General features: G+C 42.3%; 1 protein-coding gene across 1 annotated transcript in view; it reads right to left on the bottom strand.

The window, feature by feature from the left end:
* Positions 1–15,487: 15,487 nt before the first annotated feature.
* LOC123245827 (nuclear autoantigenic sperm protein) overlaps positions 15,488–15,928 on the bottom strand; it is a 43,228-nt gene continuing 42,787 nt past the window's right edge. The window contains exons 8-9 of the mRNA XM_044674824.1: positions 15,744–15,923; positions 15,488–15,640 (exon numbers count right to left, since the gene is read on the bottom strand). Of these exons, the coding sequence (XP_044530759.1) occupies positions 15,488–15,640; positions 15,744–15,923 (333 nt within the window). The remainder of the gene's footprint in view (positions 15,641–15,743; positions 15,924–15,928) is intronic.

Genomic DNA, 15,928 nt, shown 5'->3' on the forward strand with positions numbered 1-15,928 from the left:
TTATATTTATTTATATTATCACTTTATTGGTTATGCTGCTGATCTAATCAATAATCCCTGTACCCTGAATGGAACAAAAGCAACCCAGGACCCCGGTGGCTGCCATAGATGACAGACAAACCACAGGACAGTGAGAACGTGCTCAAACAAGGTGCTTCAGAAAATGAGCCCACGGGAGGGAAAGAGACATCTAAAAGAGCAATGATGAGGGGAAAAGAAGAAAAAAGCCACAAGAACACAGTAAAATTGAAACCACAATAATGTCTAAACAGAGATGTCAAGGCTGCACGCATATTTTGACATAACACAAGCTGACTTCCCATCACCCCTTTAGACACTGACAGAGGATTATGTTACTCTAGATCGGGAAAGGATTTTATAGAGGCTGCTGAGTGCCAACTCCTGCATTTTATAAAGAAATATCATCATTATTGTTATTATTACTACAGATGTGGAAATTGAGACCCAGATGACATGTCCAAGGACAGACTGGGTGTGACAGAGTCAGGATCTGAACCCAAGCCAATGTTCTTTTCCCCCATGTCACTCTCTCTCTCCCCAAAACTGAGGCCCAAAAAGGGAAGAGGCCAAGCTGGGCTTCAAACCCTGGTCTTCTGATTGCAGAATCAATGTTTTCCATGACTCCGTTCAATCAGCCACAACTTATTTGTAAAACTTTTAGAGAAATAGAAGGAAGGGAAAAAAAAGATGGATGTCTGGAAATATGTATAACAGCATGATTTATATTTGTAAAGAAATGGAAACCACCGGAAAATCTCAAAGTTCAATTATTTATTTAAGCTATTTAACAAACATTTATTGAGGGAGTAGAAATATAAAGTAAAAAACAGGACAGTCCCTACCCCTAAGGAGCTGATATTCTACTGGAGTTTGCAGGGGGTGTCTGTGATTTTCAATGTAGCTCCAACACACAAATTTCATCTAATTCTTCACACCTGCCACAAAAGTATGAGTTCGATGCCACTGGCATGTACCCCTCACCTGCAAGCAGGAATCCCTGAAGGACCTCCCCATCTATAAGGAATCCCCTGGACTCTGAGCTGACTCTCCTCCATGACAGTGTCATATACCATTAGTGAACCCTTCTTCTTTTCTTTTGGTGCAGATATGCTGGGCTTCTTGGAATGTGACCCTCCAAAATCAGGATCATCAATATTGTCCCAGCTATCTTGTCCATCCTCGGTTTATGCCTCACCTGCTTTTAATGATCAATGGGTCACTGTTTCCCTTGCTTTTCTACCTTTCAAGGAATCTTGGATAATTGTGAGGTCCACATGTGAAACGCCGTTGGAAGCAGACTTTGAGAACATGTTGTTCTCCTTAATCGAATGCATTTTGATAATCAATAAATAATGGCATATTGTTTCCTCTCAGTGATTCCCAAAGTGGGCACCACCGCCCCCTGGTGGGTGCTGCAGTGATCCAGGGGAGCGGTGATGGCCACACATTTTTTTATATTACATTCTATTCTGAGTTCAAGAAATAGTTTCATAATTTCCAGGGGGTGCTAAGTAATATTTTTTCTGGAAAGGGGGCGGTAGGCCAAAAAAGTTTGGGAACCGCTGGTCTATGTCTTTAAATTGTGTGCTGGCAATGAAATGTAGAGCATCACTTGTGAAAGCTTGCCTGGTCCCTAATAATATTCTTATCTAGATTTCCCTTCGTATATACAGAGCTTATTCTCATAAAAGCTGTACATAGTTGGGAAAGTAAGAATAGTTTGTTAGTCATTTATATTCTCTCAGGTATCTTTTAGGGTTATGATAAGGATTGAGATTTCTCCCTGTAGCCTTGGTACCTTCCCCTCCTTCAGATATCAGTGAATTTCTCTTCCAACATCCTCACAACTGCCATTGCTATCACAAGGATAGATTTCGTTGGTCTCATCCAGCTGCTTTCCCCACCTTTGTTCTCTTTAGTGCCATTTCTACTTCTTTTATAAACACAGGGGAATGTGCTGCTGTGGGCCAAGCATTATACATGAAACCTCTTTTCTTTGCTTTTTAAACAATCCAATCCCTTCTTCCCTTCCCCATACCATAGAAGGAATCATCTGGCAAAATAGATGCCTTTTGGGTTTCCCGTTCTCAGTTCACTCTCTGGAGGTTAACATTCATATGTTATTCTTCAAATACTAAATTTGTAGCCGTATATAATGTTCTCCTGGTTCTACTCATTTCACTCTTCGTTATCTCATGTAATTCTTTTCAAGTTAAAAAAATTAATCTGTATCATTTCTTATGGCACAGTAGGATTCCACCACAATCATATGTTTAGCCATTCTCCGATTCATAGACATCTCTTTGATGTCCAGTTCTTTATACTACCACAAAGAGAGCTGCTATAAATATTTTGGAACATATGGGGTTTTTTATTTCCACACATCTCCTCCCTGATCTCCTTGGGAAACAGACCCAGAAATATCATTGCTGATTCTAAGAATATACCCAGTTTTATTACTCTCTGGGAGTGATTCCATGGTTGGATCAGCTTGCAGTTCCACCAATAGTGTATTAGTATCCCCATTTTTCTATATTCCCTTTAACATTTGTCATTTTTGCCCTTTTGTTATTTTAGCCAATCTGATGGGTGTGCGATGATACCTCAGACTTGTTTTGGCTTGCATTTCATCCTAATAAGTAGCCATTTAGAGCATTTTTTCATGTATCTATATATGGCTTTCATTTCTTCATCTGAAAACTATCTTTTCAGGTTTTGAGTGATAATATATGTATGGCCCAGTGGAATTGCTTGTCAGCTCCAGAAGTGGGAAAGGAAAAGGGAAGAAAGACAACATGAATCATGTGACCATGGGAAAAAAATTAAAAATTTAATTTTATTTAAATTTGAAAACTATCTTTTGCCTATTTAGCAAATGGGAGATGGCTCTTATTCCCATATATTTGACAAAGTTCTCTCTGTATTTTCTAAGTCCTCTAATTGAGAGACCACCTATAAAACTTCACACCCCCCCGCCCCCATTTTCTGCTTTCCTTCCAATCTTGGCATCATTTGATTTGAGATTGGGATTTTTTTTAACCCTTACCTTCCATCTGAGAGCTAATACTCTATATTGGTTCCAAAGCAGAAGAGTGGTAAAAGCTAAGCAATGGGGTTATGTGACTTGCTCAGGGTCACACAGCTAGGAAGTGTGTGAGGCCAGATTTGAACCCAGGATCCTCCATCTCCAGGACTGGCTTTCTATCCACTGAGTCACCTAACTGTCTCCAATTTGTTTTATTTGGATTCCTCTTTTCTTGATAGAAGACTTTGTTAGAAAAAAATCTTTGCAGATTTTTTCCATCTTTTGTCTCTGTGTTGCCCTCCTTCCAACTTCATCTTTAAATGTTGTCAGAATGATTTTGCTTGGTAAAATCTCTTGCTGAGCTTTTTTGAAACTAGTTTTACAATCTTCTTGCATCTTTCTTTTAATAAGTTGATTACTGTTCTTAATCCTCCATAGAATATAAAAAGGCATGGTTATGTTGCAAACTTGTGAAGCCCTTAACTACCATAGTATCCAAATGTTTAGTGACTATAATGTTTTTTAGGGCTTCTTATTATGAAGATTCATTAATGCCAGTTGAGCTTCTACATAAAATTATTGTAGCAGATGTCTAAGTCCTTTTTTCCATTCATTCCCTGTTTTCCCATTCTCAGTAACGTATTTAAATCTGTCATGCTAACATTGCTTCAGATGCATGGCATATTTTTGGTCTTTTTGTTTCTCTAGATTTTTACTAATCCCAATCTTTGCTTTAACATGTCTGTGGTTTGACTACATAGCAGACAGCTGATTCAAGAATGACTCAGTAATGAATCATTTCCTGTCTGCTAAAATATAATCAATTTTATTTTTTTGCAATCTTACACTGTATTTGCTATGCCCAACTAAAAAATATTCATGACATAGAGGCATAAGGCTTTTAGAATGCAGTCTACAAGTCTCTATCCTCTCTCATCTCTTATTCCTGACTGATATTTCCAAATATATTTTTCACCATCCTTACTTGTTCCCACTTTTCAGTTAAAATCACCAAGTATCTCAAGAAGCATATGTCAAATTAATTTGGAGGGTCTTTCTGAGGTCCTCACAGACTGTATCTAGTTCTTTCGACTTCTGCTACAGATATTGGTCGATAAGTCACCCTTACTTTAATAGTGGTCTTTTTGCAAATGCTTATCATGAGCACTGCGTGACCAGACAATCAAATGCCCCACAAAAGTGATGTTTCTTGCTGCCTTTGGACATATGATAAGACCAACTCCGTCAGTTCTTTTGTTTGCCTCTCCAAGGAGAAGCCAGGAGCCATTTTCATTCAGGCATAACTTCCTTCTGTCTTCTGGTTTCTTTTCTAACAAGAATAGCAAGATTGATGCAACACAGTTCTTCTTGCACTATGTCTACTGGATACTGTGAGATAACGATCTCATATTTAGAGCTAAAATAAGGATTATAGGATGATTGAATATTTGGGAGATTTTTGAGTAACCTCTTTACCCACTTTCCCACAAGGATGCCACCTTCACCACGAAAGAGGACTGAAATATAATTTAATTCAATTCAACAAGAATTTTTTAAACACCTACCATGTTTGGGCAGCTGGGTGGCTCCGTGGATTGAGAGTTAGGTCTAGATCAGGGAGGTCCTAGGTTCAAATCTGGCCTCAGACACTTCCTAGCTGTATGACCCTGGGCAAGTCACTTAACCCCAATTGCCTAATCCAATACCCCTCTTTTGCCTTGGAACCAATACTAAGTATTGATTCTAAGATGGAAGGGAAGGGTTTTTTAAAAGCCCTACTGTGTTCCAGATATGGCCCTGAAGACAAAAATCAACAGTCTCTGTCCTCAAGATATTTATATCCTATTGGGAGGAGACAACAAGTATGTTGGACGAATAATTTCTTCTGCCTTGGAATGGATACTCAGTATTGATTTCAAGACACGGAAGGTAAGGGTTTATATATTGGAAAAATTGTGGGGGAACTTTTTGGGACTTAAGGGTATGGGTCAAGACCGAGAGTGGCCCCACATCCCAAGTGGCCTGTTCACAGGTTATAAACAGGTGTGAAACTGGGACCAGCCACTGGTATAGAAAATGGCAAGAAATGTTTAGGTCTCCATTTTTCATGTAAGAGAGATGAAAGATTCCCCCAATGGGATGGAATCATGGCGTTGCTGGCTCCTGGCTGACTGGCCCTGTAGACAGAACACACTGGCTATGAAGTCATTTAAGACAGGAGGGCTGTAGGCTGGGGGTCCTCTCTTGCAGTCAAGAAAATACTTAGCTGTGGAGGAAGAATCCAGCTCCTGAGAAGGAAGCACCCTTCATCTTTGCTCTTCTGGCTCTTCCAGAATAACGCCTAAGTGTGCCAGGCACTGCGGTAAAGCACTTTGCAATTATCATCTCATCTGAGCTTACAACAACACTGGGAGGTGGGTGCTATTATTATCTTCTTTTTATAGAAGGGGAAACTGAGGCAAACCGAGGTTACGTGACTTGCCCAGGGCATATAGCTAGTCAGTGCCTGATGCTGGATTGGAAGTCAGGGTTCTACATGGGCTGATGGGGTTATTATTGGGGATGAAGACACTAAATGATAATTCTAACCCAACTATCAATAATATGGAATTAGGGCTTAATCAATGATACATGTAAAACCCAGTGGAATTGTGTGTCGGCTAAGGGGGATTGGAGGGGTTGGGGGAGAGGGAAAGAACATGAAACGTAAATATGGGGAAATATTCAAAATAAAAATGAAAAAAATGAAGTCAGGGTTCTGTGGGGGTCTCTCCCCAGTCGTCTCCGTGCAGAATGGCATCTTGTAAGCAGAGGAACTTGTATGGTAAGAGATGCTGCAACCGACAGATCCAGAGTATCAAAATAAAAATCTGCTATAAAGAGAAACTGAGGCACAAAGTCCAAGCATAATCTTTTTTACCGGCAAGACTAGCAATCACCAATAACCAATAATAGAGGTCAATGATGACCAGAGACACACCTTACATTATTACTATGAATCAATCAAAAATTAATTTCACAAGAGAGCTCGGCAGTTATAGCAGTGGCATCGTGAGGACACCCTGCCCCAAGACAATGGGGCTCTTTGGTGTAATTCGTGTGAGCTCTCTATGCGTGGAACCTGCTTTTGCAGAATGTGACTCTGTGTATGGATCCAGACGATACCCTTAGCCTGGGATAACAGACTCCCTGAACACCATCCTACCACGAATGCAGGGTAAGGGATGGGCTCAGAGAGGATGCTATGGCAGAAGATACCCATCACCGGGAGAATGGCTAAGCCAACTGTGATACAAGAATGGAATATTACTAGGACATAAGACAAGTTTAATGGGATGAAAACAAAGAAGCTGCAGGAGAATTATATTAACTAAAGCAGAGAGGAGAAAGGAGAACCAGGAAAACAACCTACACAATTCCTACAACAATACAAATGGGGAAAACCCTCAAAAGTCAGAACCAAATGTATAATGGGAATCACTAAATAAGAGATGAGAAAATGCGGTACCTTCCCTCCAGGGTAGAGGTGGGGGACTTCTGGTGGTATGCAATACTTTCTATTGTTGTTTACTTGTTTTCAATTATGTCTGACTCTGCCTGACCCATTTAGGGTTTTCTTAGCAAAGATACTGGAATGGTCTGCCATTTCTTTCTCCAGTTCATTTGACAGATGAGGAAACTGAGGCAACCAGCATTAAGTGACTCGCCCAGGGTCAAACAGCTAATAAGTATCTGAGGCCAAATTTGAACTGAGGTCTGGCTCATTTTACAAATGAGTGAACTGAGGCAAACAGAATGAAGTGTCTTGCCCAAGGTCACATAGCTAACAAACATCTGAGGTCAGATTTGAACTCAGATCTTCCTAACTCCAGGTCCAGTGTTCTAACCACTAACCAGTGCCACCTAGCTGTCCCCCTTTTTTTCAGATGCTTGAAAAACGTTTATTGGATATTGAAAATAAACATTTGCTGGCTATTTACTTCCTGATCAATGTTAATGAAATTTAGGGTATAACTTTTCATGGTTTACCATTTTTTCTTTTCTTTTACATTGGGGCAGCTAAGTGATTCAGTGAATTGAGACCCAGGTCCAGAGACAGGAGGTCTTGAGTTCAAAACAAGCCTCAGACACTTCCTAGCTGTGACCCTGGGCAAGTCACTTAACCCCTTTGCCTGGCCCTTACTACTCTTCTGCCTTAGAATTAATACAGAAGGCAAGAATTTAAAGTGAAAAAAAATGATCTTTACCTTCTATCTTAGAATCGATAATTATTGGTTCCAAGGCAGAAGAGGGGCAGTAGGGGTTAAGTGACTTGCCCATGGTCATAGCTTACTTTGATAGCATTCTTTCATTGCCTTCCAAGTTGTATCCTTGTAAGGCTATGGCTATTATACTAATGTGGAATATTACACACACTGTCAGCCTCGGCGAAGGTGCTGAGTGGTTTTCTGAACAGGTTTTCTCTTTACTTGTACAGAGGATGAGTCTCTCAGTAAGGGAAGAGAAGAGATCATTTGGAGATGAAGAGAGTAACACAAGAGATTCAAATAAATGAATGTCAGCATATACAGAATTTTTGTGTATTTGGGGGGAGGAAGAGGGCAAATTATGGAAAATTAGTAAAATCAGAGAAAGTTAGAGGGGAAAATCCCCACTCAATTCTAGTTAACCCTATTATAACGGCCATAAGGTTAAAATTAAAAGTGAATCTGAAAACTGATTTTTGGGAAATCCCACAGCGATAATTAGGAAGTCAATAACAAATTACTAGAAGATTTAACTTGCAACCAAAAATAGGGGGTGAAATCTTCCCCTCCCCAAAGCAGCTAAGGGAAACTGATATCAGTCCAAGAAGATCGCCTTTTGGTTCCTGAGTGAGAATCAATAGACATGTGAACCAGGGGACACAGCTTTTACGACATGTCAGTAACGCATTGGCCTTGGTGTCAGAAAACTTAAGAGACTTTGAGAATCCTTGATAACTGAGTAGATGGAAAATATGGAAAGATTGCAAGCAAGTGGCATCGACTCACCCTGGTACCCAGCTTAGAAGTGTCACACCAAAGATGGCTCAATGATGGGTCTTTTAAAAATATTCTTTTTTTTATTTTTATTTTGAATATTTTCCCCTAGTTACATATTTCTTGTTCTTTCCCTCTCCCTCAAGCCCCCTAACCCCCCTTAGCCAACACACAATTCCCCTGGGTTTTACATGTATCATTGATCTCTTTTTAAAATATTCTTGTTAATAACTTAGAAAAAGAAACAGGATGGAAATGGAGAACACAATTCAATGATCTTACAGCTGCACGTAATGGCATGAAGAGAAGCAGTGTTCTACAGGAAAAAGAGAATTATTGGCTTTTGAGTCAAAGGACCTGAGTTAGAATTTTGACCCTTCCACTTACTACTACCAGAGTGAGATTGAGCAAGCCATTTGATTTCTTTAGACCTCATTTTCCTCCTCTATAAAATGGTAACTTCTAAGTTCCCTTCCAAAGTCAATATAAATCAATGGACATATTATTTAAACAGTAAATTTATTGAATAAAATTTTCCAGTCTAGCCTACTCATTTTAAAGAAATCCATCTTCTCTCACCCTCTTCCTGTTCTTGTAGTGAAGTAATCCCAGATAGGGTCAATTTTCAATTTTCCTGGAAGCAGTAACAATTAGGTCTCATTTCCCTCATCCCATTGGATCAAAAAATAAAGAGAGAATGAAATACCTGAATAAAACAAATCATTATGAATTACTTGCACCACAAAGAGAATGTAACCTCATTTGCCTGGGATATATTGTATGGGGTGTGAGATTATCTGAATACCCTTAGATTAAGCCAGCTAATGATCCCGGATTGTGTGGTATGGAGATGATGTGAAGGCGATGCATGAGTAGGGCATTGGCCAACGGAAATAGGCCAATGGGAAAAGTTCCTGATTAGGGAGCTGAGGTGGCTGGTTGCCTGGTCTTTGCTCCCCATAGGACTAGCTTAGCTGCCTTGGGGTTAAACTAGAACTTTAGGAGGGACTGGACAGCTCCCACCTGTAAATCCTCCCTCCAATTGGATGGTTCCTCCTAGAAGCTCCATTCAAGAAGGGTTCCCAGATCAACCATCTCTTCATTTCTCCCCAGACTCTGGACTCCTCCATCACAATCCTCATCTCCCCAACCAAAACCCCCTCTAAAACCTTCCTTTCCCCCTTCTTCCTCTTCAGCTCATTTTTATGTGTCGTCTTCCTTCATTAGAATGTAAGGTTCTTAAGGGCAGATTCTGTCTTCGTTTGTATTTTTATTCTCTGCACTTAGCACAGGGCTTGACACATAATAAATGTCTGTTAGTTGGAAGGGAGAGAGAGGGCAAGTCGCTGAAGGTGCGAGACCCTTCAGCATCCTTCCAGAGTCTACCAGCGTCTCCTCTTCAACACGTGGTTATCTCGACAGAACCAGTCACAAAATATCTCCACCTGCTCCAATCTCTCTTCGTACAGCCCTTACCCTCACCCCAATTCTCCCAGAAGTGGGGTCCCCACTAGCCTCTACCTGGAGAGCTAAATCAGCAGAGCAAACAGATGGAGTCTGTGTGTGCACCCGACACCCATTTCATAATGAACCCCAGATAATACTTGGAAGAATTTACATTTCCAAAGTGCACATTATTGGGGGGCTGGGGGGAGGGGGCAGGCAGATGGTAAGAGAAGAAGGCCCAGAACTGTCTGGGATGGTTAGGGGTGACGGTTGGAGAGAGAAGAAGGAAGGAGGAAGTCTAGAACTGAAGTTGGCTTTTTACCTCTCTTCGTATCATCAGTTGATTCTACAAATATGTGGAAAGCAAGTTAAGAAACTACCAGACAGTAGAAAGCAGAACAGATTCAATATGGTGGGAGGGGGAGGGGGGATGGGGAGAGAAGTAGAGGAGTGGAAGCCTCTCCAAATTCAGGTTCATTGCTTCATCTAAAAAAAAAAAAAAAGACATACATTTCATTATTTCTCTTGAGATTCTTGACTTTTTAATTTCCGTGTGAATTTTGTTATTGCTTTTACACTGACCAAGCCTCCCAGACACCAGGATCATCTTCATGTGTTACATTCAATGGGACACTGGAAGACTTCCATAATAGATGGACATAACATATATACGTTATTCAGGATGAGAGTAGATTTCATGGGATAAAATTAAGGTAAAAACTACTCAGTGCCTCAATCAGATTTGGGTAGGAAGTACTAATCTCCATTTCTATGGCTTTCCTATCTTTCCTTTCCCATTTGTTAAATTGAATTTAATTTTTTCCAGTGAATAAGCATTTATTTTCTTTCTCTCCTACTCCCTCCTTTTCCACTGAACAATGAAGATAAGAAAACCCTCATACCAATACACAAGCAAAACAAATTCTGACATTGGCCCAATCCAAAAATATGTCTCATTCTGTATTGTAAAGCCACCATCTCTCTGGCAATAGATGGGTCACTTGCTCTGGCCTTGCTCCATCTCTCAACTCCAGGCATTTTCACAGGGTGTCCTTCAGGCTTGGAATACCTTCCCTCTTCATCTCCATCTCCTGGTTTCCCTGGCTTCCTTCAAGACCCACACAAAATCCCACCTTCAACAGGAAGTCTTTCTTGAACCCTCTTAATTCTAGTGCCTTTTCCAAGCTGATAATTTTGAATTTATCTTTTATGGACATAATTGTTTGCAGGTCGTCTCCCCCATTGGACTATAAGCTCCTTGAGAACAGGGGCTCTCTTTTGTCTTTCTTTGTATCCCCAGTGCTTAACTTTGTTCAAGCCCCAAAATGAAAGCTCTCAGGAACATTATAATAAAAATCCAGAGCTTATGGTTCAAAGAAAAAAATAATACAAGCAGCTAGAAAGAAAGAGTTCAAGAACCAAGGAGCCATAGTCAGGAACATTCATGTTCCAGCAACCACCATTTTTAAAGGAAGGTAGAGCTTGGAATATGGTACTCAGAAAGCAATGTTTATAACCAAATATACCCCACCCCACCCCCACCCCCGCTAATCCGAGTAAAATTCTCAAGGAAGAAATGGATTTTTAATGGAATAAAAGATGTCCAAGCATTCCTGATGAAGACCAGAGCTGTGCAGAAACTCAGAAGTGCAAATACTGGAATCAAGAGAAGCATAACAATACAAACATGAACAATTAACTGCTTACATTGAAATATGGAGAAAGGACACCTGTCCCCTCTGAACTCTATCATCAAGGGCTAACTCTTATGTCTTGATGATCTTAAAAGAAGAATGAAATGTAGAGTAAGAGGAATACCCTAGGAAAGGAAAGTTAGAGGAAATTATCTTACAGAATAAGAATGAAAAAGTAAAAGTCTAAACAAATAAAGAAGGAGTTGGGGTAGTGGCTGACACTTGAACCAAACTCTCATTTGAACTGGTCAAGGGAGGAAAGAACACACAGTTAAAATTAGGTATAGAAACACATTTCACTCAACAAGAGATTAGGAGGGAAAGAATAGAAAAGAGATTAAGATGATTAAGATTAAGAAGGAGGGCATTAAGGATGGGATTCGTTTCAAGTAAAGCAAACTCTACATTAAGAATGTACAAAAATATCCATAGCTCTTTTTGCAATGGCTAAGAATTGAGAACAGTGAGGGTAATCATCAATCGGGGAATGGCTAAACAAGTTATAGTGTATGAATATGATAGAATAGTATTGTGTTGTAAGATATCATGATGGATGTGGCTTCAGAGAAACCTGGGAAGATTTGTATGAACTGAGGGAGTGAAATGAGCAGAATCACAAGAACAATTTATACACAATATCATAAATACATTAAAACATCATACACATACATAAAAATCATACACAATGTCATAAAGACAAACAACTTTGAAAAATAGAAATTCTCATCAAAATAATGATCAGTCATGATTCCAGAGAACTCATGATGAAACAGGCTATCCACTTTTTAAATAAAGAAGTGAAAAATAGAATGCAAAATTAAACCTTTTGGTTTTTGGACATGACCATTGAAGAAATTTGTTTTGATTAACTATGCATGTTTGTAACAGGGTTTTTTTTCCCCTTTTCTTTTCAATTGGGGCAGATGATGGGAAGGAGAGAAGTGAATTTTAGTGAGTGAAAAGAAATTAATTTTAAAAACCAGTAAATGGGAAAGCAATTTAGAACTATTCCCAAGGGGCTTTAAAACTGTACATACTCTTTGATCCAGAACCACTATATATCCCAAAAAGTTCAAGAAAAGGAAAAAGGCCTGTTTGTACACAAGTGTTTGTTGCCGGTCTTTTCGTGGTAGTAAAGAATTAGAAATTGAAGGGATGCCCATCAATTCGGGAATGGCTGAACAAGTTGTAGTATATAATGGAATACTTCTGTGCTCTGAGAAATGACAACAGGATGATTTCAGAAAAACCTGGAAAGACATGAATTGATGTAAAGTGAGCAGAACCAGAAGAACATTGTACACAGTAACAGCAATATTTTTTGATAAGCAATTGTGGATGACCTAGTTATTCTCAGCAACACAGCAATCCAAGACAATCTCAGAGACTCATGATAGAAAATGTCATCCACTTCTAGAGAAAAACTGATGGAATCTGAATACAAGCCAAAACATATCTTCTTTTTCTTTCTTTCTTTCTCTCTCTCTCTCTCTCTTTCTTTTTTTCTTTCTTTCTTTCAGCTCTCCATGCCCTAAGAACTTTCTCAGCTTTGAAATTCTATGTCCTAAGGTGTTCTCTAGCCCTGACACTCTATATTCTGTGGTCCTTCTCAGATATGAATTCTGTGAATGGTATTTTTAGGTCCCTTCAAGCTCTATTCATTCTATGTTCTAAAGTCTTTGACCTTCTTTGTTCCAAGGTGTGTTCCATGGTCCTTCTCTGTTTTAAAATTCTATGTGTGATGTCCTCAGGTCCCTTCCAGTTCTGACATTCCATGTTCTAAGCTCTGACATCTTGGTCCTAAAGTCTATCTAAGTCTGCCCAAGCTTTAGCATTTTATGTTCCATGTTGTAAGGTCCTGCCCAGCCCTGACTCTCTATGCTTTAAGGTCCCTTCCAGCTCTCACATTCTCTTTCCTGAGCTCTGATATTAGTCAACCATTAGTTGCTGAGGGCTCTAGGGACAAGCACATTTGCCTTTATGGGTATATGGTTCTTTCCTCCCCAGGGGGACAAGTGGGCAGGAGGGTTGGGTATTCCAGAGAGGAAGTGTGAGTGGCCAGCCCCATGTCACATATTACAGTCAGGGACCAACTGGCTGCTGGAACGGAAGTGTCTCATTCCCAAATCCAGCTGTCCTCCAGGCTCTTTCTTGATAGCCTCTGATCCTCCCCAACCCGCCCTACCACAGGAGATCCAGAAGACTCACAGAAGCAGCTGGGGCAGCAAAAGCCAGGCTCAAGAGCATGAGCAGCGGGATGAGTTCCTCACTGGTCTCCACATAGGGCATGGATAAGGTCCGGTCGTAGCACTGGAAGCCCACCTTGGCTGGCTTGAAGAGGTCGGTCAGCTCCAAGAAGTAAAGGGTGACGATGGAGGAGGCAACAATGGGGAGCTGATAGGTTGGGAGAGAGAATGGACTTAGTATGGGGAAGTCCTAGCTCTCAAATCCACTCTGGTCCCTCCAGTTGCCTCCTGTCTTTTCTTCTACCTTTTCTTTCCCCCAACACTCATTCTAAATCCATCCCCTGGGAAAACCATTGATTTGATCTGGTCCTTCTGCAGAACCTTGCCTCTCTGGAGATCCTATTATCTCAGTAGGTCTCCTTTGATCCTCACACAAACCCTGGGAGGAAGATGTTATAGTGATCCCCATTTTACAAATGAGGAAACTGAGGCAGAGGTTAAATGACTTGTTCAAGATCATATAGTCACCAAGTGTCTGAATTTGGATTTGAATTCGGATCTTAATCTCTCCCCTGGGTCACCTAGATGCCTCAGTGATATAATATTTGTAAAGTGCTTTGCAAACCTTAAAGCATTAGATAGTTATTGTTGTTATTATTAATTTGTGTGCCTGTAAGGCTCTATGCACCTTCCCGAGTCTGTGTTCCCTCTGCCTCTCTGTATTCCTTCTGCTTTCTGCCTCCCTCTGCGCAGGGTCAGGGGGCTCTTGGAGTGTGTGGCCGAGTTGTCCCTCGCCCAGCGCTGCCCTAGCCCCTCCATCCTACTCAGGCTAGTTTTTTCACACCATGGACTCATGGGTGTTTCTTGACCTCTCTTGGCCAAAGCTGAGCTCTATCTAATCTGTAAAAAGGGCTCCCCCTCAATGATCTCAGAGGACCCCTCCCACCCCCCAAGCCTGAGATCCTTTTTTGATTGGCCTGGACACCGCTGCTCCCTGTGGGGCCTTGTCTAGTGCTGACGCCCAGCTCTGGTATCCTACCCCCCGGGACGGGATTGTCTGCCCCCTTCCCTCTGAGGATGTAGTCCTCTCTGTTCCCTTACAAGCATCCTGACAGCCTTCCTGGGCTAAATCTTGATGCCTGTGCTAAGTGCTAGGTCACGGGGAAGCTATCGGCTGCCTGTTGGCCTGGTCTGCCTGATACCACTGCTTGTCTGCCTGCCCATATTACTACCAGCTAGCAAAGTGCTCTGACATCATTTCTGTCTTCCTGCTGGAAAATCAGATGTCAGAAGGCTTAGAAGTGGGAAAGATTTCTGAACTAAGGACTCAGGACACCTGGGTTCTAGGTCCAGCTCTGCCTCTGCCTTGCGTGGGCAGGAACCCTTCTCCTTTTCTGGACCTGCTTCCTCCTCTCTAAGGGGGTCTCTTTTAGCTCTGACATTTTTTGGCTCATGTTCGAAGATCCCTCCTACCCCTGGCATTCCTTGTTTTAAAGGCCCTCCCCGTCTTCCATTCATTCTGTGTTCTAAGGGCCCTCGAGCTCGGAAATTCTATGATCCAAGCCCCTCCTGGCTTTGACATTCCATATCTTATGCTTCAAGGCCCCCTTGCAGCTCTATGGTTGCCCCTTCCTAGGCTGAGGCTCTCGTTTGGTCACCAAGTCCCATCACCTCCACAAAGTAGAAGCACGGTAGGAGTGTCATGCTGTCCTTTGGACCCTTGGCCTTCTCCTTGGCTGAAAGCATGATGTCCTGGGGGCCAGGGACAGGGTGGTCAGGTCAAAGCCCCAAGGCTGCACAAGAAAGAAAAGGGTGAATGTGTGGTTTCCTCCAGGGGACCCAGAAAATGTGTGTGTGTGTGTGTGTGTGTGTGTGTGTGTGTGTGTGTGTGTGTGTGTGCTGCTATGGANGTGTGTGTGTGTGTGTGTGTGTGTGTGTGTGTGTGTGTGTGTGTGTGGACTGCTATGGAGGGGTTGCTAATAGCAGGCAGGGCCTGCTTCTCTGGCCCCATCCCATCTCCTGTCTAGGGGTGCCCTGTTTTGGGGCAGCCATCTCAGAAAGGGGAGGGGGAAAGGGCCCCAGAAAGGGTTTGATTCATGTCTCCCCCAGCCTGGCCCCGTTCTTGGGGGAGGGGATGGTGAGGATGCTGGGGTTCTGGAGCAGGGGGTCAGGAGGGGTGAGGGACAGGTTAGGAATGTGGGGGCCCCAGGAAGGTGAGAAGCCGGTGATATCCTCGAGCAGGGGGCTCTGAGAGAAGAGGGTGGTAGCAGGGGAGGGGATTGGCAATGTGTGTGTGTGGGGCCGTGGCGTTCCATCCCGCGGGGCCGCATCCTCTGGTCTCCCCACTTACCTCGGGGGCTCCGCAGGGGCCAGCCGGGCCCTCCCGGTCTAGAGGCGGCGGTGGTGGCGGCAGTCGGGAGCTGGAGCTGGAGCTGGAGCTGGAGCCGGAGCCGGAGCTGGAGCCAGAGCCGGAGCCCGAGCCCGAGCCCGAGCCGGAGCGCAGACAAAGCGCCCCTCCCCGGCGCGGCCCCTCGG

Source organism: Gracilinanus agilis, chromosome 4 (assembly GCF_016433145.1).
Source record: "Gracilinanus agilis isolate LMUSP501 chromosome 4, AgileGrace, whole genome shotgun sequence".
NCBI classification, from domain to species: domain Eukaryota; kingdom Metazoa; phylum Chordata; class Mammalia; order Didelphimorphia; family Didelphidae; genus Gracilinanus; species Gracilinanus agilis.